Source organism: Cryptomeria japonica, chromosome 2, assembly GCF_030272615.1.
Source record: "Cryptomeria japonica chromosome 2, Sugi_1.0, whole genome shotgun sequence".
Classification (NCBI taxonomy): domain Eukaryota; kingdom Viridiplantae; phylum Streptophyta; class Pinopsida; order Cupressales; family Cupressaceae; genus Cryptomeria; species Cryptomeria japonica.
The window spans coordinates 676068264-676095559 of record NC_081406.1 but is presented as its reverse complement, the minus strand read 5'-3'; the positions used below and the strand labels follow the sequence as shown (position 1 = coordinate 676095559).

Here is a 27296-nt window from a genome sequence, read left to right as displayed (position 1 = left end):
AGGCTGATCCTAATCCTTATGATTTTATTCATGATGAAGTAGGATGCATTTCTCCCTTTAATACTATGATTCCTTCGACAACACAATCTCCTATCAATGATGCTTCCTTAGCAAGGAATTGGGGTACATTAGACTTTACACCTTCTTCAATGGGTATAAGATCCTTAAATCTAAGAATGGAGCCTTGAAGGATCCTTCTGTGTCATTTATCCAAACTTCTAAATCAATTTCCACCTCTCCTTCCAACACATATCTTGATCATGATGGGGGCCCTTTAGACTTTGAAACTAAGAATGAACCCTCTCCTCTAGACATTTCAACATCTAAACATGGACGTATTGGACATGATTTAGGATGTTTACAACAAAGTTTTGATTGTCAAGCGAAATTTACACCACACTTTTCCAAAGAAAGTCTAGGTTTCCAAGGTCCTCCTTTGTCAACATCCCCTCCCCCATTGTCTAATACATCTGTCTTTTTACAACTCATCACAACAAGGGAGTATTTTGTATGAGCTTCTTAAAGACAACTTGATTACTCTCCCTTTAAAAAATCAAAGAAAGAATTGTAAGAAAAATCAAAACAATCCTTCTTTTTGCAAATATCATCAAATCCATGTCCATTCCACTAATGAATGTCATGATTTAGCGGATAAAATTCAACAACTTATTGTAACTGGTATCATTCAAATACTAGATGACAATGAGTTGGACTCCCATCTTATTCCTTCTACATAACATTTAAGATCCTATTATGTTGCTCACTACATGGCATTGTTAGCTTATTTATTGGGGGCTCATTGTCATTCATGGTGGTATAATTTCAAGTGCAATCATACTTAGGTAGCAACATAATAGCATTGTTATTCTTGTCTCTACGCTTTGGAGGACAAGAATAGCCTCTCAATAATTCTTTCTTTCTAAAGATTCACTTTTCCTTTGTTTAGTTGCATCTTTTCATAACTTGATGTCATTTATTGCATAGAATTATCCTTTATGCGAGTACATGTGTGTTCCTTGTTTAGGACCTATTCTTCCTTGAAATGATTTGTCTTTTATAAATAATCTCTCCTTAGTGAAAGTGTGCAATCCTTCACTAAGAATCCACTTTTTCCTAAACATTAGAGAAGGTGTGTATTCTTAGTCCTCTTCTCCTTTCCAAGATGTCATCTTTATTAAGGATCCCCTCTACTCTTGGAGGCAAGTATTTTTATGCAAATATCTCTTCCTCCTTTGTCAATCATGCATCCCTCAAAAGGATCCCTTTAGATTTGTTGCAAGATATCTCTTTTACAATTATCTCTTCCTTGCTTAAAGACACGAAGCCTATTTAGGCATCTTTCTTTCTAGCTTGGAATGCATGCATTGTTGCTTAACGGATATCTCCTTGGTGATGAAGGTGTGTATCCTTATTTCTATCTTCCTTAAGACATCAACATAGTGTCATGTTGACATCTTAAGGGGGGGGGCATACATCATGCCCTCTTCGTTCCATATATTCGATTCAAGTTACGGATTTACTTACATAATGCCTTTCTTGGTTATCCTTATGGCATGTCTTATATGGGGTGCGCATTCTTGAAACCAGACCTAATACGAGATGCTTCATTTCTGAAACTAGACACATCGTTTTCAATTGCATGTCTTATACAGGTTGTTGCATGCTCGAAACCAGACCTAACTCTTATATGAGATTCTTAACTCCTTAACCTAGATGACATTTTAGCAAGATGAGTCGAACTAGCATAACGCAAATTGCTAGACTATTATGACTATTCCTACATGGATCGCCTAGCATAACACAGTTTGCTAGCCCATGGAATCCATGTTCCTTCTTTCTCTCCCATGAACCCATAGCATAACACACACTGCTAGTGTTGGATCATGGTTTCTTGTACTTTCAATTGGTGTACGTTCTTGTTCTGTCTATAAGTCCACTTGTGCTCTTGCAATAAAATGTCGAATGATATTAGCGGTTGAGACATTTTGATTATCAAGGTCTCTTCAACTAGTTGACTTGGAATTTTGTGTTTTAGTACTAACGTTGTTTGCTTTTGTTTATATTTGAAGGTTACTTGCATGGATTGATAGGATCCTATGCTTGGGGGCTTGGCCATCTCTCAGTATTATCCTATCCCTGGTTTGTCTTACTCTCAGATGCTCTATCTCTTCATTTCTACTTTAGCGTGAGTAGGATCGTAAGATCATACTCCGCTAAAGTGGGGGCTAAACGTAGCGTCGTAAATTGTACACCATTATTAGTGTGTCCAATTTCACACTCTCCTAGCGCCTATTTTGGTATTTCCCTTTCCTCTATGCATTATAAGACTTCCTTAGGCATTTAATTAACAATTTAATTAAACTTAAGTCCTTTTTAATCAATTCACATTCCATAAATTGGGCCCTTGATCTTATGTGGGACCCTTTTTATTATTTCATCCTGATTTAGTCTTAATCCTACCTCAATTTCAACTTTCTAAGCATATCTCGCATATCTATGCATTATGGTTTGAGCCACTGAGTTGGAATCGGCATTAGAACCTTGTTATCTTGCATTCTTTGAAAGTCAGAAAAATGTTGTTGAGACTAGGGTGCCCTACCACCCTGGTCCCACACTTTTTTCCCCAAATTTCAGGAGGATAATTTGGCGGTCCTAACTAATTCAAATCCCGCTCTATGTGAAAATATATCAAATTTAAGTTGGCCTAAAGGTGATTTCGATTATGAAATCCCTATATAAGGCATCTCTCAATTCATTTTGACATCTATGATCTTCTTATCTTATGCTAACATTATCATCCAATTCAAGAGCAGATCTGATTCAAAGAGCAACAAACTTCATCAAGGCATCTTCCATTTATGTTTTATCTATGATTTCATGATGGATTTTATGTGATTTATCATGTTATTGCATCGACACATGGAGGAATTATACTAAGAGCATTGCATCACCTATTGAAAGTACAATCATCTACATTCAAGCATTTCAATTTCAGGTCTAGCCTTGTCCTCAAAAGGCAAGCTTTCAATTCAATTCAAGTTCAATTTCTATTTCAATTAGGGTCAATTTCAAACCCGGGGTTTGACCCAAAGCAAACCCCTATCTACAACACCATTTTCTTTCTCTTTGTGTGCAAGAAGTTGATTCAAGTGCTGCAATTGAAGATCCCGACAGAACAAATGACAACAAATAGGTTCAATTTTTACAGGCACGAAAAGCGAAGGACCAAGGCGACCTACCACCCTAGTTCCGACAATTTTGCCTGATCTTCCGACATTGGATCCTGTGCATCTCCCTGATTTGGAAAACATATCGCTTGCCTACTCGAAAGTTGTAGGACCAAGGTGACCTACCACCCTAGTCCCGAGAATTTTACCCGATCTTCCGACAATGGATCCTGTGCATCTCCCTAATCTGGAAAACATCCCGCTTGCCTACTCGGAAGTTGCAGGTCGAGGGCACCCTACCACCCTAGTCCCAAAATTTCGGCCCAGATTTTTAGCTACAGGTTCTGATTCACTTTCTCCTCTTAGATCTCTTGCTATGGCTCTATGTGAAGTCTAAAACATTCAGTTATCACTTTTTTTGGTTCAATTCTCCATTGTTTTTCCCTGGATCCCACTCTACAATTCAAATCCAATTTTGACTCTCTAAAAGGGGAAACAACAAACAAGTAAATCCATTTAGCACCCTAGCCCTTTTCTCTATTTGAATTGTGGCTAGATCTAAGGAATTTACACCCCCTTTTAAATGCAAGGTTGATCTTGTGAAATTGGTGGTCTTACTAGCCTAATTGGTGAAACCCTAATTTCACCTTGCTTACAATGGGAAAACTTCCAAAAGGTACAGCCAACAATGTGAATCTCTAATATAGTAATATCACCTTCAAACACAATAAAATTGCAGATATCAAACACAAAAAAAAAAACTCAAAAACTTGTATTCAAAAGGCCTTGAAAATCTTCATTTTTTTTAAACCCCAAACTGTGAAAACTATGGAAAACAAAGGTGATTCTTGTTTACCTCACTGGGTAAACAGGAAGAATACAGAAATCGAACAGCAATGTACAATGCAAATATAAAAGAAGTACCAGAATAAGCTTTCCATTAATGTCAAAGGATGTTCATATTATATCTGTCGCCAACATTACATCTGACACGACTAACATTACACCCCACAACACCCGGAGGTGATACAATATATGATTGCCGAAGGGGTGCGACCCAACCGTCGCGACTCCAACTACCTACCCGTCGGCTAACTAACTATTGATAATTAACATTACTAACTATACACTTTTTCCCGATAACATCATCCCCCCCAAGAAAAGAAGTCGACTCCGACGACTTAATACAAAATAGAGATGAATGGCAGGAACTACTGACGCTAGTCGGGCCCAGATCTTATACACTTGCTGCGTCCTCGCCTGAAAACCTTTTCTGCTACCAGCCAATGCTCAAGTGCGGATTTCACCAATATGGCTTCCTTGGCCATCACAATCCTCCTGTGCCTAACCCAAACTTGTCTGCAACACACGTTTTTCAGTCTCAGCTTCCACCAACTGCTACTCAAATGATACTGTCTCCCTAGCCAATTTGTCCTTGATAGCCACCCATGCTGCTCTCCTGGGTACGCTGAACTAAGTCTCATGCGACTATTGCCTCCAACCTGGTGGTCAGCTCCTCCCGAGCCCTCTATGCATCCACCACGGCAACCTCACGTCCCGCCGAGACATCCTCCGAGTTCCTCAAAGCGTACCAGTCATGCCTGGAGGTGACCACAATCCGCTAGCACAAATGCTAGGAGACACCTCAAATCCGCCATCACACTCCCCAAAGGCTAAAAACTGAACTGAATAACTCCCTGGTGTCATACAACTGTGCGGACCTGCAATGCCTTCCCTCAAACTCTGTTTGTTCCCAACCTCCAAATCCGTCTCCCTCTACGGCTTATGGCATTCCCGCCAATGCTTAGCTGCAGGCTTCCTTCTCACAGTACGGACAAGCACAACACTTCCCGTGGTATTCTGTAGCTCCAAAATAAACTGGGGGTCTGGGGGCAACGCCCCCAGCGGGGTCGAGGGGCAGCGCCCCCGCGGGGTCTGGGGCAGCGCCCCAGCGGGGTCGAGGGGCAGCGCCCCCGTGGGGTCGAGGGGCAGCGCCCCTCGCGGGGTCCTGGGGCAGCGCCCCAGGTGCGCTCCCTGTCGCAGTACAGGGCGGGGTCGAGGGGCAGCGCCCCCGCCGCCAACACCAATTTACAACCTTCAGAACCCCATGAAAGTCCATGGCGCACTGCATTTCTGTGATATTTTATGATGTCAAAAACCCTTCTTCTACACTCCAATATTTTCAGTGTCCAGGCTCCAGATGTCATCGAATCATTTTTCAATCCGTCGTCGTTTTTTTTTTGTTTTTTTTTTTTTTTTTTTTAGGCACTGTAATGTCCCGCCATACCACCTCCAATCGTGCGGTGACTTCCCTACTTCGTGCGGTGTAATTGGTTCTTTCTGCATTTGTGCGGTGATTGTCTTCCCTTCGGCTGCTTTTCGTCCTTCAGCGGTTTTCCCTTCGGTAGGCGGCTTTATGCCCACGCGGCCCTTCGCGGCTTCCACCGCACGGTGGCTTCCACCTTCGGTGGTGCCACCGCACGGTGGTGTCCACCGCACGGTGGGTTCCACCATCAGTGGCTTCCACCGCACGGTGGGTTCCACCTTCGGTGGTGCCACCGCACGGTGGTATCCATCGTTGGTGGTGCCACCGTACGGTGGTCTCTTTTCCTTCGTTTTTCTTTCTTTCTTCTTCTTTTTTTTTTTTTAAATTTTTTGACCGTACGGTCGCCTGTCATACGACCGTACGGTTTTTTTTTTTTCCCTCCTAATTTAGATGTCTTAGAAAGTCGTCTGTTCGGGTCCCGTGTCTCTGGGATTGCCCTTCATCCTTCTCGATTTTCCTCGCTCGACAGTCTCCTGTTTTGGTCCTATACCTGGCGAGTCGCCTGCCCGGCCTCTCGAGTCTCCTTCCATCCTCTCGGGTCCCCCTCCGGACTCTCGAGTGTCTGTCTGGCCTCTCGGGTCCCCTGCGCGCTTCGCGTGGTAAGGTTTCAATTTGTACCCGTTGGTGGCCAATCTATTTTCACTGGTCATTGAAAGACCTGGAACCACAAATTCTACAGGGACCACGACCTCCTTCCCGTACATAAGAAGAAGAAGGATAATAAAGATTTTGAAGGCTGCGGCCTTCCACACAGGGTTCCAATCGGTGCCGACACTCTTCGGATTATTTACGTCGCCAGGGTTTGGGGCGTCTCCCTTCCAATATTCTTTGTATTCCGGCAGGTACACCTCTGTTGGTTGCTCTGGTTCCTCTACTTCGAGCCTGTAGCTTTGGAACATTTCGTAATCTTCCATCTGCCAATGGAAGAGCCCGTTAAGTGAGCATCTCTCATCTTCAGAGCATCCCTCCAATTCTAGCACCCCTTCACTGTTCGGCTCCATCGCGTTCTTGCCCTTACTTCCATCGGGACCCCCTTCCCCTTTATTAGAGTCCTCCGAGTCGGAAGAGGCGAGCTCTTCGCCGACATTTTGGGTGTGTAGGTCAATGGTATATTTTCGCCCTCCCTTCTCCATGGAAAGTGTATTTTTCTTCCAGTTGTGGTTTACCCTTGCGTTGATCAACCACACTCTCCCCAGGATGGCGTCATAGCCTTTCTTCTTCGAGGGAATGACCACGAAATCTAACAAGAATGGTTGCGTACCAATTGTCACTTGCTGGGCCATCAACAGGCCGAGTGGCTTAATGCCGTGTTGGTCCGCTCCCACCAGGTTGAATGTGGGTGGCCACAGGGTGGGCTTCCCCAGCCGCTTCCATGTTTCTTCTGGTAGTACATTCACCCCAGATCCACCGTCCACAATGGTGTCCTTCAGAATGGTCCCACAGATACCCATTTCTACCACAGCTGGGTGTCTACCACTGCTCAAGGCTAGTAACATCGGGTCAGTCGAAGGGCTGACGGAAACCTCCACCTGTGGTGTACTCTTCGTAGCGGTGGCGGGAACCCCTACCTGTGGTGCACTCGACGATGCGGTGCTTTGCACATTGGTGAGGATGGCAGTCCTCAATTGTGGCATAGAGTCTAGAAGGTCTTTTACCTTTATCGGCACCTCCATCTGCAATATTTGCCCAATGATGTTATTTTCCACTTCCGTACGGAATGATGTACTCGCCACCTCGTTGTCCCGTCGTTCGGTTGTCATCTCACGTTCAATATTGGCCTTTGCCTCCCGTAATCTCTCCTTCTCCGTACGGGGGTCGGGATAAGTGGCTTTTTTCGTCTGGGCGCGGGTGATCGCCAATACTTCTTTCTCACCAGTCTTCTCAGCCTTCTCAATGTTGAGGAGATTCACCCCTGCCTGCGGGCAATTTGCGTCCTCATGGTCGCCTGGCCCACACCAACGGCAGAGGTGCTGAGGGGTGGCTTCCTTCGCGCAATCACGGGCGAAGTGCCCCCACTGATTACAGGCCCTACATTGGATAATTGGCCGGCCCTTGGCGTCATACTGGAGACGGCTTCCGTTATTGGTATTGTTGCTATTCCTTCCACCGCCGCGTCTGTTGTCCCGGTATCCTCCAGATGATGCATTATTGTTTGCCTCCGATGTGGATGGCTGCTCCTGCGCAAAGAGCACTTGCTGGTTACGTGCCTTCAGATTGTATGGACATTCCTTCGTAGAATGCCCCATAATCTGGCAGATGTCGCAGAATGCCTTCTTGGGACAGGCACCTTTCGTGTGGCCGCTCTCCTTACACTCCGTGCACCATAGTTCATCGTCCTTACTTGTAGTCCCCTTCATTGTCTTAAATTCTTTTAACATCCTTTCCATATCTTTTTGAAGGGCTGTGACTTTCTTCCTCGGCTTCTCGTCACTACTACTCTCTTCTTCCGATGTGTCATCATCTTCAGATGATGATGAAGATCTATTCTTCTTCTTTTTGGCCGTCTTATTTTCACTTTCCAGGTCCATGGCCCGGTTGTATGCGTCGTCGTAGGATGTTGGAGGCACAATTTTCATCTTCCGTCGTAGCTTAGGGTTCAAACCCTCGACAAACCACCTCTTCTTCAAGCCATCAGCCGGTTGGCTTTCCATTTTCCCGACTAACTCTTTTAGTCGGCGCCCGTACGCCCGTACAGTCTCCTTCTTTCCTTGCTTTGTTCCGTAGATTTCGGAAACTATCTCGTTATCATCCCGGAGAAGCCGGAATTCCTTCTCGAATGCCTTCTTCAATTCATCCCACGTAGTTACACTGGTTTTATCCAAGTCTGCGTACCAGTCAATAGCCACTCCTCTCAGTGTGGCGGGGAACTGCTTCATCCATTCATCCTGGTCAGTCACCCCGTTGGCTGTCCAGATGGTTTCGCATGTACGGCAATGCCGTGCGGGATCATCTTTGCTATCCCCGTTGAATTTGGGTAACTTCTGTTTGGTCGCCATTGATGGAAATCGTCTACTTGGAGGTGGTTGTGGCTGTGTCTGCCCTCCGGTGCTGCTCCCTCCGATGCCGCTGATGCCTCCTGTGGTGGTGACCAAAGGTACGGTGTTCTGCCTTGTACCTACCGTGCAGTTACTTCCTCCGATGCCGCTGATGTCTCCTGTGGTGGTGACCGAAGGTATAGTGTTCTGCCTTATACCTACCGTGTGGTTAACTTCCCCTTCGTCGTCACCCGTGCCAGGCTCCCTTCGGTGATCCTCCCTTTGTGGCGTGAGAGATAAGTTTTTGAACCGATCTCGAGTCTCTTCAACTAGTTCTCTCCGTAACCTAGTTTCCTCCAGAAACTCTTCAAGGCTTCTCGCTCTACCGTAGTCTGGCGACGCGTAGAAATTCCCCTCGGCTTCTGCACCTTCCGTGACACCTCCTTGGTTCCCTTCGGGCAACCCTTCGGCAGGTCGTCCTTCGGCAAGTTGCCTCAGCCTCCGTCTACGTTCTACACGTTGTTCCAGAATCAAAGCCTTCTGCGCAGCCTCCCACTCGTCGGTTTCTAATTTCTTATTTCTGTCTTTATTCAGTAAATTGGGCATTAATTGTGGTACAATTTCATGTTTCTCCACACATAAATCAAAACACAACACGTCTTTTGCTGTCGTCGGTTCTCCGGGTTTACTTTACCAACGGGTAGGCCCATTGTGTCTGTGCGCCATCCGTGTCTTCCGTTCCTGAGTTCGTGTCGGCAACGGCGCCAAATGTTTACCTCACTGGGTAAACAGGAAGAATACAGAAATCGAACAGCAATGTACAATGCAAATATAAAAGAAGTACCAGAATAAGCTTTCCATTAATGTCAAAGGATGTTCATATTATATCTGTCGCCAACATTACATCTGACACGACTAACATTACACCCCACAACACCCGGAGGTGATACAATATATGATTGCCGAAGGGGTGCGACCCAACCGTCGCGACTCCAACTACCTACCCGTCGGCTAACTAACTATTGATAATTAACATTACTAACTATACACTTTTTCCCGATAACAATTCTTGTGTAAAATCACTCAACCAGCTAGGGACCATCTCTTAGATCCAAAACAAGTGATTTCATGAGGGTTTTCATCCTTGATGAATCCTTGAAAGAACTCTTATGTTCAATCCGACAGCATCTTGTTATGTGTACTCTTTTGCATAAAGCAAATGAGAGACCAAGACCTCATTTTATAGAGTTGGAGGGGAAAAAGAGCAATTTTAAATTCAAAATAATTCATTTTTCCTCAAAAGTCCTTTTGACAATTTAAAATTAATGTATGTCCAAGTCCCCCTTCGCCAGGAATCCACTAGAGGGAACATAATGTTACTTCAAAAAAATATAACACTATAGTAAATTATATAACATTATCATTATAACTTTAGTGCATATTTTAAATTTTCCCAACCAAATTGTGGAAACCACTGCAAGGCCCCAGAAACCAAAACTGATCATGAGTACCTAAAGATGAGGGTAGATGTCCAATGCCAAAACGGGAACTTACTATAAATAGACGTGCTTTCCAAGAAGTGTGGAGAATAGCCCAAGAGGCCAAAAATGTTTCGAAAAGCATCACTACAATCCAAATCACTGACTAAGCACTATGCCATCATCAAATGCCAAAAAACAAAACAAATCCTAGCTCTCCAAGATCTTTGGAGTTATCCCTAGCAAACCCAAAGGCTTAGGGGAAAACCTAGAAACTAGCCAAACTCTCACAGAACAACATTGCTTAAAAATGGGGGCATTACAAGTTTCTTCCCTAAATCCAAGCTTACAAGGAGTTCTTGCCTACAACAGCAATGTCCTACTCCATACAACTCTTTGATGCTCTCACACACTCCCTACGCTCCTGCTAAACTCTCAAAGACTCATATGCTGCCAGGAACAGTCCTTTACAACCAGCTTTATTAAACAACACTAAGGAATCCAATGGGAAAAAGACCACTCTTGGAGGTTATATAATAAGAAAGTTACAACTGAATTGAAGAAGGACGTTAAACGTTGTAGCAACCAAAAAGGAATATCTTAGACATGTTTTTGGAACTCTCAGACCTTACACAAAGTACAGACCCTGCTTCTGTCATATCTGCAACGTTTCAACCACAGTCAAACCTACTCTGCTTGTCCAGTTTCTGATAGGAATAGTTTTGACCAATTGTCAACCTAGTTAGATGTGTTCGATCATGGTTGAACCCATCATATCTATCTTTTCTGATGTCAGGTCCAGGTTCACTGTCTGTTCAAGTCCTTTAATTACTTATTTATCTGTGTTTTCTGATCAGCAGCTTCTTTGCTACACATAAGGGGTTGGCTTTAATGAGCACGTGAATAAGCTAGCCTACTTGAATGACTTGAATAGTCCAATTTCATGTCAAGTTATCATTAACAAAAATGAGGAAGAGTCAACTAAAATTGAAGCTAGGGAAGTTAAGCAGCCATTAAGGGTTTCAGTCTGTATTGTGCTGCCTAAAGAAGAGTCCACTCCCATTTGAAGTTCAAATTGCAATGTATTTGATGCAGCTCTTACTTCTATGACATTGTTTTTCTTATTATAGAAGCACAATTATAACTCTTCATATGAAGAATTTTAATGAAATACAAGCTTTAGCAGACCTTTGCAACAAAAAATTTCTCCTAGGAACTGGGATATTGAGACTTACTCATCAAATTTGACAAGATGATCAACTCTGATGCTGGATCTGCTCTGTATTAATAACAATTATACTTTTTGAGATCAAATTCAGAACACGAAACACAATGGTCACTTTGGAGTTACAGGAAAATATCTACAAGGGTGAAATTAAATTGTATAGCACAACATTTTTTGTACCATTTTTGTAGAAAATCATTCAGCTGTTGTTTTTTCCAAATCTGAATAGGATGCCCGGTTTCCAAAACGCTTTAACTTCCAAAATATCACATTAAAAATTACTTATGGAGTTATGCAAATTTACATTAACGTGGTGGCCTGCTTGAAGCAGCATTCAACTACAAACAAATTAAAAAATAAGAACAGTCCACAAACATATATAATACAAACAAATGTAAACAATATACGAGATATAAGATAAAATTATGTTAGAAGGTATACCTGTTCGTCCTCCATAAGCTCCAGTGAGTCTTCAATGCTCATATTGATTGTTTTCTCTTTCTTTTGACCTTTCTCTCCGTACATAGCTAAAACTGGTGATTTGACTGTGAAGCTTTCCTTGAGCCTGAGAGCAGAAGGTCGGAAATCTATTGAATTTTTTACCAAAGTACTCCTCAGTGAACCAGATGACACGGGAGATCCAACAAGAGATGTAGATGACAAAGCTGCCACTTTTGGAGGATAAGGTATCTGCAAATGTTAGCAAGAAGAAATTAGACGTTTACTGAAAATGGATCAAGAAAGGAGGCTTTAAAAAAAAAACAAAAAAACATTGGCAATGTAGCATTTAGAAGTTGAGCATGTTTTGAGGCAACCCCCAACTAATACATGGACCAGACTAAGATTTTGGCATGCAATGTATATTCATCTAAGGCGGATGAAATCATCAATCAATTTGAGGAAAAAATGTTTTCTCAGTGTTAGATCACCATGTTTGCTTTAGGATATTAAAAATTTAAGATTTGACAGAAACGTTTTGCAAAGGACGGGAATAAAGGCCAGGTCAATTAAATCCCAAAACATATTACAACACCTTGAGACTAACACATTTCTTAAGAGATATTTTCTTTCATCAATGGAGATTCGGTCAATTTGCAATTGAAATTAATATTATCAAGAATCCCAATGCCACGGTATCCCCCTTAGGCAGGTAATTTCTTAAAAAATCCAATTTATGTTAAGTTTAACTATAGTTCAAAAGTGACACATGCCATATAATCATTGAAAGTGTATAGGCCCTTCACTAAAATATGATAACAATGTGTCCTATAAAGTTTTGAATTTTCCACAGAATCTGAATAAACTCTTTACTTATCTTCAAATAATCCTCAAGTTACACAGCGATTTACCAAGGAAAGAAGCATCTTAAAGAGAGTTACCGACGTGTCTCAAAAGCATTGGCAATCTTGAACTTTTTAAACTTCACTCATATATGCAAACACTAAGATAATTTAGGCTACAAATAGCATGCAAAGTTACCTTTGGTGTAGCCACTTTTGTCTGTAGTTAACTTTTTATGCTTGTATTAATTGATATTAATATCCCAGAAACTGGTCAGAAAAAATTAGTCGTACAAGGAAGATAAGGTTCATGGAACCAATTCGATACTTCGCTCCCTTCACCTCATCGACTTCCTTAGTGAGATCAATCTTTTATCTATTCCATTTGGCAGCCTAATGTAAGTTTTCAGATTGTGAGTTTACTTCTCAAAAGAAATGATGCAGCAAGCTGGAAGTACCTCACTGTTAACAAAATAAAGCTAATTATTTTTATGACCATTGTGTGTATATACTATAAACTAATAACTATAATTCAGATTCATTATTTTCAAGAGTCATTTCATACCCCTTTGTGTAGAATGTTTGAATCCAAAAGTCAAAGTGGAAAGAGAATTCCTAAACATCCAAACTTCTCATAATATGCAAGAGTACTCTTTACTCAAAACCCTAGGAAATTCATATCTATAATAGAGATATATATAATTACCTTGAGGCATTATACTTTCAGGCATCCATTACAAGATTCAAAGAGACATTTGTAAAATTTACTTGGTATCTAGTTTTTGAAGATTACATAAGGATACACATTTGATGGCATTGAGCGACCACTTTTACAAATGTGAACTCATTTCCTATAAAGATCAGTGATCATCAATGCCCTTGACCTTCTATTAGCATTCTAACTTTGCCCAGTGAAAACACACCTAGTCCACTCACAACATGTTTATATGGGCCCAACTGTGTTACATTTAGGCTAAGTTGCAAGGTTCGCCCCCTTGTGCCCCTGGTACTAGTCCGGTCCGGTCCTAGTCCGGTCTACCTATGGGTGCAACCAAGGTCCGTGATTAGGAGGGCTGGTTCGGACCAGGTCGAACTTGGGCATCTGACAGCCCGAAATAAGATTTATTTTTGCAAAATTTCATAATTTTTTCAAATCCGCCACTTAAAAAATAAAAATAAAACCCTAAAAATGAGTTTTAAAACATAAAGTTGAATCATTTCTCCTCATTTGTGTTGCAAACATCAATTTTTTGCTAGCAGGTTGAAGAAAGTTTGGCTTCCAATATCAAATAGGAGGAGTTGAAGACAGATTTTTGAAGCTTCAACAAGCGTTGCAGCATCATTTCCACACATTTGCAAGCTCTCATTGGCTGAAAGAGGTAGGTTTTTGAACATTTTTTTCAACTATTTTTGTTTCACAAATTTCCAAACATGAAAAATTATTTGTTATTCATTATTTTGTTTTTGTTTTTTAATGTGTTCATATAATTTCTTGCCATAGGAACTAGAATGGCATCTAACTCTTCCTCCATAGGCATAAATAAACAATCAAAACAAAGAAATGATCCAAATTCTTCCCTATGGAAGTATGTTGACATTATACAACTACTTCTAGGAGGTGGGGGATTCCGTTGGAAATGCCAACGATGTGGTAAAGAACGTAATAGTTCATATCTTCGAGTGGTAGGCAATTTGTGTGGAATACCAAGAAGAGGCATCAAAAAATGCCCTGGAAAAGATGGTGTGTCTATACCAAATGAGACACTGCTAAAATATATTAGGGAGCATGAAGCAGCAGAAGAGAGAGAAGTCCGTAGATTAAATCAAACCGCTCCAAAAAAAACAAAGGGAATGCAACTGACAGATCCCTGATGGATCCCCTTGCTGATCTGCTGTAATTTTTAAAATAATAAACTATATTTTTCCTGTGATTTTGCTAATGGTCTTACAGAATAAAGAGAAGTTGCAGAATGTTTGGTTTCTTTTTGTATTCTTTTGAATATATAAGCAAGTAATGAATAAAGAACAGCAAATAAGGAAGGAAACTGAAACAAGTAAGAACATTCAATTAAATCAGAATTGATACAAATAGTACCAGGCAGATTTCTGATTTATAATACCCAGATTATTCCCTACGCACTGGGGATGTGCTTACATCCAACAATAGCGCCAATTGAAGGGTAGATGATGAACACAAACCAAGAACACCAGCTATGGCTGAATGAAAGTCTTCACCACTTCCAGCGTATAGTGTACCTGTTGTAACGGTGGCATCAAGCAGAAACAATCACGCCCCAGCTGGGAAATTCAACCACACTGCTGAAACCCTCACCAAGCAATCTGAATCTTCACAAGGAACAGCGCATACACTCTGACCAATAATGCCAATGTCAATGCCAAAAGAATCCACTGCCAATCAATAGCTGAGGGCTACATCCTAGCCAATACCAATCATGGGGTTTGCGTCCCAGATTGAAGAATTGCTCTACCAGAGCAATATCGCACCAAACAAGTTTTCAATATGTAAAAGATAATGAGAAATTAGGTTGCCTTCTCCTTATATCTCTTTCCTTCCAAATCGAACCCTAAAGATATATGAAAAGTGCGCTTTAATATAAAGTCATATTTCCCAATATTGGGCACCCAAGTATAGGAAAAACACCACTTTTTCAATATAAAATAACTCCAAGCACCAAAAGGACCCTGACAAGTGAAAATCAATTAGAAAAGTTCAAGACCTTTCCAACGAGCTATAACACATGGGCATACGAATCCAAATGAAGCCAAAAACCCCTTATTACTCCAAAATGGCTATAGACATAGCCTTATTTAAAATATTAAAACGTTAACTTAGGAAATATTTAAATATGTTAAAAATATAACCCAAATAGCTACAGAAAGCTCGAAACACACCAAAAGCTTGAAACTGAACCTGTCACCTGTCTGTGATTGATGTCGGAAATCATGGATCAACTGGCAGTCTCATCCCTAAAATCTAGGGATGCTCCTAGAAACTAGGAAACACACCCAAATCTCCTGAAACTGAAACCAAGGAATGGTCTCATGGAACCCCAACCCTGGATGCTGTCATAACCTCCTAAAATTAGGAACAGCCTCCTAAAATCAAGGAACTGCTCCAAACTGGCTCCAAATTGCTTGTAAAGTCAAAATCTAGTCACTATATGCACTGAATGAGTCCCAATCAACCTCTACTAGCCTACGAGACTCCAATGATAGGCCAACTCCTCCGTCTCTGATGTCCACTCTAGAAAGGGGACATGACAAACCCCCATCTAATCCCACTATTGTAGTAGAAAACCACCCCTTATTTTCCACAGTTGAGCCTGAAAGTTAAGCATCCATTACATGCAAAAGACCAAATGGCCCTTTAGAAACCGCATTTCAAAATGGCAGTTGAGACATTGCCGACCAAGATGTAGCAAGATACATATATGCAAATGGGTTGGCTTTCAATATTGTTTATTCCCCATATTGGAAAAAAATGTTGAAAAGTGTTTATGAAGCTCCAAGAGGGTATAAGGGCCCAAGTTATGAGAAGGTACATGGAACCTTATTGAAAAGAGAGGTGAAGGGGGTTAAAGATGCATTGAAGCCCATAAGGGATTCATGGGCTAAGACAGGTGTATCAATTGTTTCAAATGGGTGGAAAGATCTAAAAATAGTCCCTTGATCAATGTCATAGCGGTGTTCCCTAACAGAGCAATGTTTTTGAAAGTTGCGGATTGTGAGGGACAAGTAAACAATGGCCAAATTATTGCAGATATTCTCATCTTTGCCATTGAGACAATGGGACCCCGCAATGTTGTTCAAGTCATAATGGAAAACGCAAAAAATTGTAAAGTTGCTGGTTTGTTGGTTGAGGAACGCTTTCATCACATCTTTTGGACACCTTGTGCGGTCCATAAACTCAATCTTATGCTACAAAAGATTGGGAGTAAAATTGAATGGATCAAACAAGTGTATGCAAAGGTTAAGGACATCCAGATGTTCATCACAAATCACCACATGTCTCAAGGTATTTTTAGATCCTTTTCAACTTTGGAGCTATTGAAAGTAAGTGAAATAGAAATTTAATTTTACATTTTCTGATTTTCAATGTTCATAATTTCAATGTGTAAGCTATAATGTGTATTCTTCTTTAAAGTTTGGCTTTATTTTTTAATTATTTTGGCATTAATTTGTGTTACAGGCTGTTAAGAACCATTTTGCATCAAACACAATTGTCTTGAGACGACTTGTGAAAGTTAAAGTGGCACTTTGCAATATGGTGATCAGCCAAAATTGGGTTATATGGAAGCAGAGCAGCAATGAGAGGGCAGCAAGAATTAGGGTCAGGATATTGGATGACTCATGGTGGGATCTTGTGACATATCTCCTTAGTTTCACTGAGCCCATTATGAGTATGATTCACTATACTAACATGGATAGGCCTTGCATTGGTGAGATTTATGATGGCATTGACTCAATGCTTGAAAAAATGAAGTACATTATAAATGCAAGAGAGCAGACCCCGAGGGGAAATTCTTCAAACAAGTGGATGACCACTCCTTTGCATCTTCTTGCTTATGCCTTAACACCAAAGTACTATAGCAATCAATTTCTTGATCAACCAGGAAGACTTGCACCATGGAGAGATTTAGAAGTGTCTGATAGGTACAAGGCAGCATTCCTTAGACTCTATCCTAATGATGATTTGCAAGATATTATTACAAATGAGTTCATAGAATTTGCAAATGGAAATAGTCCAAGTGTTGATTCTCTTCGTCATAGATTCAAGAAGGATGCTCAGAGTTGGTGGTACTTCCATGGCACATGCTTCCAAAACCTACAACCCCTCACCATCAAAGGTTTATCACAAGTAAGTTTAATTAATTAAAATTTATCACAAGTTTTATTTATAGTTTACTTTGTCTTCATAGGTTGCTAGTAATTTTTAATTTTATAAATTTATAACTTTAATTGTTTACTTTGTCTTCATAGGTTACTAATTCATCTGCATCAGAAAGAAATTGGAGCACATACTCTTTCATCCACTCAGTAAAACGCAATAGATTGCAATAAAAAAGAGCGGACAATTTGGTATATGTGCATTCCAACAGCAACCCATGTCTTCTATCACACAAGCAACATGACTATAAGCAAGGGGAAACGAAGATGTGAGATATAGAACCAAAGCATACTAATTTGGATGCTTCTGCTTCTCAGCTTGTTGCATTTGATGACTCGGATAGCAAGCAAACTTGTAGTGCAAGTGCAAGTGCAAATATATATACATATATAATTTTTACATGTTTTTGTACTAGGGAATTGTTGTGACGTTTTCACACATCGCCCCATTGCAAATGGGGACCCATGTTTTTTTTGCTCGTTTTCGCTTTGCTTTTTAGGGTTTTGGTCAGAATCCAGTCGGTTTTGGGAGCTTTTTGAATTTCCTTTTCTAGAATGCAAATTTTGAATGAAATGAATTCGCCAGAATGGTCTATTTTCAATTGGAATTTTGAATGCAGAGCTTAAATTTGTCTAAGTGTTGAAGATGAAATGTGAATTTTTGTCCAATTGAATATTTTTGACCAAATTTTGACATTTTTGATTTTTGATCCTAGGCATCTCTAATGATTTGTTTTCGCCTTGTGAAGTGTTAAAATGTGTAAAATCATGTTATTTTGGCCTGTAGGAGCAAAATCGCTCCTATCCCTCAGTGAAGGACGGGAGCTCGTTTTCAAATATTTTACTATTCCTGCAGGGTCAAGATGAATTACGAATTGGAAGTGATGGAGAAAGGCGAGATCTTTCCATTGAATATAAATTGAAGATTTTCATGAACACAGAAATGCCTCCAGGGGAAAAATCGCTCCTGTCCCTCAGTGAAGGACCGGAGCTACAAATCCAATTTTGCTTTGTCCTTGCAGGATTTTAACGTCTTGACAATGTGAAAAGGTCCAAAGAGGTATATTTTATCAAATGAATATAACTTGAAGTGCTGTCGGGGAGATCAACAAGGTAGCAGGTCCGGCTTGAGTGAAGTCCTGATCCTGAAATTTGGCTAAGTCTGGAATGCCCTGATCCTGAAATTTGACTAAGTCTGGAAACTGAAAAAACCTCCAAAAACTAGATTTTGCAATATAACTCCTGGAGGTCTGAAACCACTCTCAAACATCCTGAAAGTATATATGGAATATAACTTAAAGTATAAGTGATCTTATACTTAAATGTTATATTCCATAAAAGTTATCCTGATAGAGAGTGCGAAAAGTCAAATTTCGCTCCCGTCCTTCACTAAGGATCCAGAGCGAAAAGCGCTCCTGTCCCTCTCCAAGGGACCAAGGCGAATCGCTCGTGTCCCTCACCAAGGGACCAGAGCGAAAATGCTTAGTTGAGCCATTCCTGACCTTGTTTGGACGAATCGAGACATCAAAGGCATGGTGAAGGACGAAATGAGCATGATAGAGCATCCAGACTTGATCAAAAACAATGAAATGATGAAGTTTTTGCCTAGAGGGTCAAATTCGCTCCTGTCCCTCACTAAAGGACCAGAGCGAAATTCTTCATAAGGTACGGTCTGGGCAAAGATCAAGCAAATTTTATGTTCGAAGGCAAGAAAGGAGGTCAATCGAACCCGTTGAAGACAAATTGAAGATTATCAAACGTCAACAAAGGACCAAAATGCTTAAGTTCGCTCCTGTCCCTCAGGAAGGGACCAGAGCGATTTTTGTTGTAGATGATTTTCTCGCCAAAATTCAACCGACCTCAAGGCATGAATGATAGAGCATCCAGACTTGATCAAAAACAATGAAATGATGAAGTTTTTGCCTAGAGGGTCAAATTCGCCCCTGTCCCTCACTGAAGGACCAGAGCGAAATTCTTCATAAGGTACGGTCTGGGCAAAGATCAAGCAAATTTTATGTTCGAAGGCAAGAAAGGAGGTCAATCGAACCCGTTGAAGACAAATTGAAGATTATCAAACGTCAACAAAGGACCAAAATGTTTAAGTTCGCTCCTGTCCCTCAGGAAGGGACCAGAGCGATTTTTGTTGTAGATGATTTTCTCGCCAAAATTCAACCGACCTCAAGGCATGAATGAATGAAAGGAGGCATTGCGAATCCGTTGAATATAATTTTCGAAGGTGATGAAGTGAAATGAGGCCCACAAGAGCAAAATCGCTCCTGTCCCTCTCCAAGGGACCAGAGCGATGAGGTACGTCCCCTTTGTTTTCATAGTTTTGGCGCCAAATAAACAATTCAAATTTCCTTAAATGCTAAGTTCGATAAAATTGAAAATCTAATTTAATTAGCATTTAATATGGCGTTGATCTTTTATTAATTATTTTTGCCTTTATTAAAATCGAAATTTGCAAATTAAAAAACGTAAGGCATTAATAATTAATTAATTAATTAATAAAAATCGAATTTGAAGCGCTACAAAGGGAGGTCGGCCTTGTCATTTTAATTTAAAAATCATTTTAAAAAGTGGTTTTATCTCCAAGTCGGCCTATATGGTAATTGTGGTGTGAGCGCTATAAAGGGAGGGTGGTGAAATCTTCATTTTCACATTATCATTCTTCATTCACATGCGATTTGAGAAGTGCGAAGTTGTATTCAAAGGAGCGAATTTCATTCCAAGCAAGGTGGTGCGAATCTTGAAGTTTCTATTGGTGCGAATTGTCAAAGGCATTGAAGATCACGTCAAGGACAACTCAAAAGGTGGCGAAATTGATATTTTGAAGAAAAGATCACGTTGAAGACTATCTATACGTCAATTTTGCCTAGGCAAATTTTTCTCATTTGCATTCTAGAGTTAGCTCTCTCCTGAGGTATGGCGATATTGGTTTTATTGTCTTGATTTTGAATTGTTCATCGTCATTTCCTTAATTTTGAATTTTGGAATTTTGTTTTGCCTTAGCTCAGTCTTTTTTAGGAAATGATTAATAAAGGACTTATCATTAAGTTTCCTAAAATTTGCTCTCTAATTTATGTTATGTATTGCAAAATCATGGTACTAATTCTGAAATGTTGTGTAGGCATCAAATGGAGATCTCTTCAAGGAAAATCAAGCCGGATCAAGGACGGTCTTCGCCAGGACGATCAAGCCAGGACAAGGGCGAACTCTTTCAATCCAGTGTTCCAAGGCGAGGTATATCATCTTCCTGCACATCAAGGACGCAAGGAGTTAGAACAAGGGCTCGTTGAAGAAGCAAAATAGTTCCAGATGAATTAATTAAAGCAAGCTTCTCAACAACATCAAGTTGAATATCTACCAAGTTCCAAGTATCAAATGAGGTGGCATCCTAGTCATCATTTCTCCAATCAGTGAAGTCCATCTCAGCATGTCCAGATTCAATGTACTTAACTCATGGAAGGTGGCACAAACTCCGATGTACCTACCCTGGCTATACATTGGTCGATTTTTCTAGAAGGGACATGTGTCCAAGCAATACAATTTTGTCATTGGTCAAACATTAAATGTTATGTAATGGTTGTAACAAACCCTAATTAGGGTTTTTCATTGTTGAATCTTGGCCATTGATCTTGAATTGATCTAAGCCATCAAATTGTATTGTGGGCACTATATAAGCCCAGGCATTTCATTTGTAAAGGCTAATTAGCAATAAGTTAGAGATAGCATGTAAATAGTTGGAAGAGTTAGAATATAGTTGATAGAATAGTAATTAGAGTAGAATAGGAGGACAAGGCAAGAAATTGTTGCCATTGATTGTAAACAAACTCCATTTTCATTGAAGTAATGGTGAAGTGTGTCGTTTCTTGCAATTTGCATGGTTTCTTGTTGAGTCTTCAATCCTAGATGGTAAATGATTAGATGAATGGAGGAAATGTGATTAATGGTGGAATTCGTATATCCATACTACTAGCAGTTTGTTGATTGCAGACTTGCCTTGTGTAGTCAACTGGAATCGTTCAGCTTAAGCTCAATTTCAATTTGTTGCCTCTTCATTGATATGCATCAACTTGGATGGTATCTATGCCTGCGGTGATAATTTGAACATCATAAAGCTCCCCTTAGAAGATCGCACTAGTCTTGTGTAGATGTTCCATTGATGTCAAAACAAGATCTAGTTAGAGTTTCATCAAAAATCAAATCATTGCTCCTACATTCTTAGTATTAGGATTAGATCCTCTCTTCGCCCTTGTCCTTTTTTTATTTTTTCCAAATCTAAGTTAGTAAGAGCCTGTGTCCAGCAAAGCAGATCGGAAGTTCAATCATCACATGTAAGTCCCCTTGTGATCCCAGCAAATCACATCATACCACTGGAGCTTGTCCACACGTAGAGACCCTACTAAAAGAACCTTGGAGTCTACCTAACTGATCCTTTTTGCAGATCTTCAGCAGTTAGAGGCTTTATTCAAGAGAGGATAAGATACCCTTAGGTATTTTATTCTGTGTATGATGGTGTACAAAATACACGTCAACAGGAACCCAAACCCCTTTTCAAAATTTTGCCATACCGGCATACCAGATTCTCGAACCCGGACCGGTGCCCAAACCCGAACCGGCAACTTAGTATTTAGGTTAAAAAAGAAAGAAATATCTAAACCATCTAGGTCATGGGTCAATCCATGTAATGTCCCCACTTTGAAATATAATCTAATAATAAATAATAATAATAAAATTTAAAATACAAAAAAATTAAAATTAAAATATAAAGAATATAATTAAATACAATTAAAATTTGATTGAAGTTAATGAATGGTCAAAAGGCATGAAATGATAAGTTGTGACTCCCCCAAATATGAGGTATAAAAGGGAGGAGAACTCATTTGAAGGGGGGATAATTTGGGAATGAGAAGTGCAGATCTGATTTAAATAAGAAGTGCAGATTTGATTGTGAAAGGTTGTGTCCCTTTCAAAGGGCAGAAAGAATGAAGAGTTGCACTCTTTCAAAGGGTGTGTCTCTTGCCAAAGGGCATACATGATGAAGAGGTGTGACCTCTCCCTCACATTGAGAGATATAAAGGAAAGGAATCAAAGTATCCAGTGACATCACCATCGATCAGACCAGAACTGTTATTAAGTTACAGGCAGTAACATCCTTGTTCTTGGTGGTATGCATGGGGATGTGCTTAATATGTATGCTTAATATATGAAGCCCGATAATGTTCTTATGCAGAATTTAATAGTAATATTAATATAGACTGCAATATTTATGACAGTAATACTTAATTTCATATACATTCATGGTACATGAAAGACTATTATATTGATGGCCTAGATTTTAATCATTTGCTATCGCCTGCGAGAGGATAGGTTGGTTTGTGTAGGGAGAGGCATTGTAAATCCTCACAAGATAGGTAAGCCCAAGATGGGGTATGGACGGACTGCTGAAACCTCGAGGGAGCCTACATGCAGATTGGTTTCCAAGTGCCCTATTACAGTAAATCCCTGTCCTCCGTTAGGGATAGGAAAGAAGTAAGAATTGAGGCTTGAATATAGCCACTATCAATTGTACTATGAATAAATATGATTATCTAGTTTAATAAATTAATTTAAGGTAGATAATATTAATTAATGGGTGTTGATTATTAAGAAATTGGAAGTGTCCTAGTAGGGGACATTACAATCCATTCAAACTCAACCTATGTAATTGAACAATCTAGATAGTCGGTCTCTCAAATTAGAAGCTAATTCTTCTTACAACAATTCTGCGCTCTGTAAGATTTGAAACCATATCTATTGGCAATTGATTCAAATAAGGACTTACATAGCACCCAGGTCAATCAAAATAGATAGTCTATGACTCTATGGGTCTCAAGCATACATATCAGGTGGAAAATTGTGGATTGATGCTTTGTTGTCCGAACTCTACTAATCTTCCTCCAGTGCATTTGCAACCATTGTGAACTTCGTAGCATGTTCATTTTTTAATAGGAAATCTCTTTGGTAGCAGTTTTTCCACATTTGTAGGTTCCTTTTGGAGGACCTTTCTTCATCCACGAGCATTGATGTCATTATCTTATGATCTTGCCACAGTTGTTGATACCCATTCTATCTTAAATACTTATTGGCAGAAATCTTCATGCATACCTTATTTTGTGATTCTTATTTTCACCTAGGTTACTCCCCATAGTATTCCAGCTTGTGCACTCTCTTATAGAATCCGTTGTTTGAACAACCATAAGGATACCACTATTCCAACATTCAAACTAAAGAAATCAAAGACAGCATATTTGAAAAAGTTAAAGATCCAGAGAACTTACATCCTTATGCTTTGACAAACAGAGGAGTATTCCATATTGTGCAATCCCTTATAGTGTCCATTTTTTCTCATTTAACCTTCCCTTGATATAGCCCACAAACATGCCTTCTTGGCTGAGAAACACTTTAATGGTTATAATGCTTCCATCACAATCCACTTGAGAACCCTTGTTGAGATCTTGCAAAACAAATGTTGAAGGGATGATTGTTTTGTATTCTTGTGATGGATGTAGTTCTTGGGGGTATTGACGCGAGACCTCCACACATCATGTGATCTATCACTTGTATATATCTAGCATATCTCTTTTTTGGAAAGGAGTTTTGTCCCTTGAGGTTTTCTCCTTTTCTCCATTTGTGAGAGATTTTATTTCTTTTCCTTGCATTTGTATTGTGCATGGGTACCTAACATGGCCTTATAGCCAGGACCCATATATTGCATCTTCATATTAGTCTTGCATCATTTGCATAAAAAAATTTCTCCCTAAGTTGCACTTAAAGGAGGGTGTTGGTGTGAATAAGGACATTTCCTAACTAATTCTTAATTTCTCAACCCACTTTATTCAGTTTTTACTTTTCATTGACCTTTTTATAAGCCATTTTTCGAAGTTTTTTTGAAGCTAGCTTGACTGGGTGAGGGGCCCATTAGATCCCTCAATGGACTGATTTTAAAAAAATACATGTCAAAAGTTCTATACTTCTAGCTAATAAGTATAAGCTGTTCTTTCTAAACAAAGCATGTTGGACAGGCTATGGAAATGTGTTTCTGTAGGGGGAAAAATTACAAACCTCTACAATTATGGCAAACATTACACAACAAAATTAAATTCCACTGCAATTAAGGTTAACATGTCAATTTTTCCCAGTAATTAGTCAACTTTGAAAAGCGAGTAAAGACTGTACCTCTTCTTTGCATATTGTTTTTTTGGCAAGTGTTTCTGGAGTCTATTCCCTACATAATAAACCTAGAGAAACAGACTTGAAATTTATGTGAGGACAACAACTAAAACATTGTTGTGCAAGTGTTAAATTTTATTATACACTCTTTATGTTTAGTCAAGTAATTGTAAATACAACCATGCAGTTTTAGTTTCAAATAAATCTGTTCTATTCTCTACCTGTTTTCAATTATAGAGATAAGAAGCCCTCTGGATGAGTGGGGACTTTCTTATGTAGGATGGAGGTTTTAAGTGAGTGTGTTAGGACTAGGGGAAGCATACCAATGGTCGTTATAGCTAACTTCGTACACCCACAGATTCTTAATGGTACATGGGATTTTAACAATTTTTTTTTGTTGTCTTTGCATGCGACTTAACTGCTTATAGGTATTCTTTTAGCTTCTGGGCAGTAACGATGCATACTGTGGGATCCATTATGCACACAAGGGTCAAAAAGTACACATTTCAAAGTATCGCCTAATACCTGCTTAAAGATGCCCCAATAACCACCCGAGTAGTTGTGCACTATGGGTACCAATAAAGGTACACAAATAGGCCAATTATGGTCCAAAAATGCTAAAAAATGAGCGGCTATTGGTACATGTGAAATTAATTTAATGGGCTTTAGTTATTTGTTTTTTGGTTCTTTAAAGTTAGTGATTGGAGGGTTGGATGTGCAAAAATTAAACGATAACGGGTGCTCTTCCCCTAGTAAACTACTCACCATGCTGGTGGCTCTAATTCCTAAGTTTCGATTGTGAATGATGACTTACGAAGCCCGCTCACAATAATATTTCCAATTCAGAGTGTAAACTGTACTTTCTACATTTTAAGTATGAGTGATGACTTACCAACCTCCCTTGCTTAAGTTCTCATGTTTTGGAGTGTGCATTGCAATTTCTATATTTTGAGTATGGATGGCTTACTAAGCCCATCCGCTTTAGTTCTTATGCTCTAAGTGTAGAATGCAATTGTTACTTCTTGAGTGAGAATGATAAATTACCAAGTCCACTGGCTTTAACAACTATGTTTCAGAGTGCACAAAGCAATTTCTATCTTCTGAGTGTGCATAACAACTAAACCCCACTCTGTGTGATCCTTACGATTATACAGGTTCCGCAATGTGAAAAGTAAATACTGATTTGAAACACAGTCTTGAAGCTACATTTGTGAATAAAATCAGAAAAGGGAATCAAAATGAAAAAAGAAAGGTACATGGGAAAGAGAAAGAGGCCGGTAAGTCGTTCCATCAGGGTCGACAGTCCAGCCGGCCTCCCTGGCCAAGGCGGCGATGACGTCATTAATGTCCGCTCGTACAGGCAGACTGTAATTCCCGTACTGGCGTAGGCCGGAGAGAATCCGCGAAGTGATGGCCCGGCGCTGCCTCTCCCTGAGCTTGGTGCGCTCTCTCTCTTTCTCCCTCTCCCGAATTCGCCTCTTGGCAGTCACATGGTGCCCCTGCCCCTGCCCCTGCCGCTGCTCCTCTGCTCCCTCCCCCTCTCCCTCTTCATCACAGTCTTCATCACAGTCGTGCTTCACGGCCTTCATGTGGACACTCCTCTCTGCCATCTCAATGGCCACGCCGCCACCATCGTGCTTCACTGCTCTCTATTTGTGATCATCGTGACCCCAATTCACAGTCCATGTCTGCGTATGACCCAAATATTTTTTTAGTGGGATAGCTCAGTGGAGGCAAGCGGTGTCACATCAGACTGCGACAGGACGGCGGCAGCCTGCCCCGGCCGACCCGGCTGTGGCCCGTGAGGCGCCCAGCCCGTTGACCGGAGCTTCCTGTGAGAGCCTTGACTTCTCCTGTGCTCATCCTTACACGTGTCAGACTTTTGTTAAGTCTCTGAGATTAAATATGTCTATTATGTCTATATTATGTCTATGGGATCAAGTAGAACACTTTCTTCATAATCTTTTTGATGTCTGATCTCTTATTATTGATTTTGATTAGAAGTTGGTCATCTGGTTAATCTTGTCTTCCTCAAATAATTGATGCATGTTGTCAACCTTTAAGTCATTTTTGTACTGGGTACGAATATCTTCATAGACAGAACATTCCATTATGAAGTGCCATTTTGTTTCCATTGCTCCCTTGTTGAAAATGCACTCTTTATTTCCAAATTTCCTTGGGTATTTTCAACTCACACTTAAAATGATGTGATTTTGTTGCATAACTTTGAAAGTGCAAACTATTTCTTCCCAAATTTCCTTGGGTATTTTCCACCTCTCGGTCTCACACTTAAGATGATGTGATCTTGACCTCAGTTGTGCAATAAACAACCTTTCTTTCCCTTTGATAGTTGTCCCTAAGTATGTTTTTTCACCATGGCCCTTTGGTAGGTTAAACTCTTTGATGGAAATGAATGAATAAGTGAATTTTAATGACGTCCAGGAGACCATCAATTTATGAGACCAGGTGGTGCAGGGCACCTAACACTCCAAGCATGAAATTTTGTTTTCTTTCAAGTTTTGTGTGTTGTCTTTGTGATGTAATAATGGACCAACCATTTGGGACTCAGTAGAGCCATGGTTGAGTTGTCCAAGTTTTGGTTTGAATCATTTGTGTTCAGGATGTTGTTAGCCTGAGAAGTGAGATGCTTAGGTAGTTTACAGGAGAAGTACTCCAGATGAATGTATTCATGTAATAAGGGTCAATTGTGTTGTGTTTAGGT

General features: G+C 40.2%; 1 protein-coding gene across 3 annotated transcripts in view; it reads right to left on the bottom strand.

The window, feature by feature from the left end:
• Positions 1–26399, bottom strand: part of LOC131060599 (beta-amylase 2, chloroplastic) — a 110968-nt gene extending 84569 nt beyond the window's left edge. For 2 of the 3 annotated variants that reach the window (XM_057993895.2, XM_057993894.2), the window contains exons 1-2: positions 25831–26399; positions 11613–11861 (exon numbers count right to left, since the gene is read on the bottom strand). In XM_057993895.2, the coding sequence (XP_057849878.1) occupies positions 11613–11861; positions 25831–26184 (603 nt within the window). In that variant the 5' untranslated portion in view covers positions 26185–26399. The remainder of the gene's footprint in view (positions 1–11612; positions 11862–25830) is intronic. The other variant, XM_057993892.2, reaches the window with a different exon arrangement.
• Between the last annotated feature and the right edge of the window lie 897 nt (positions 26400–27296).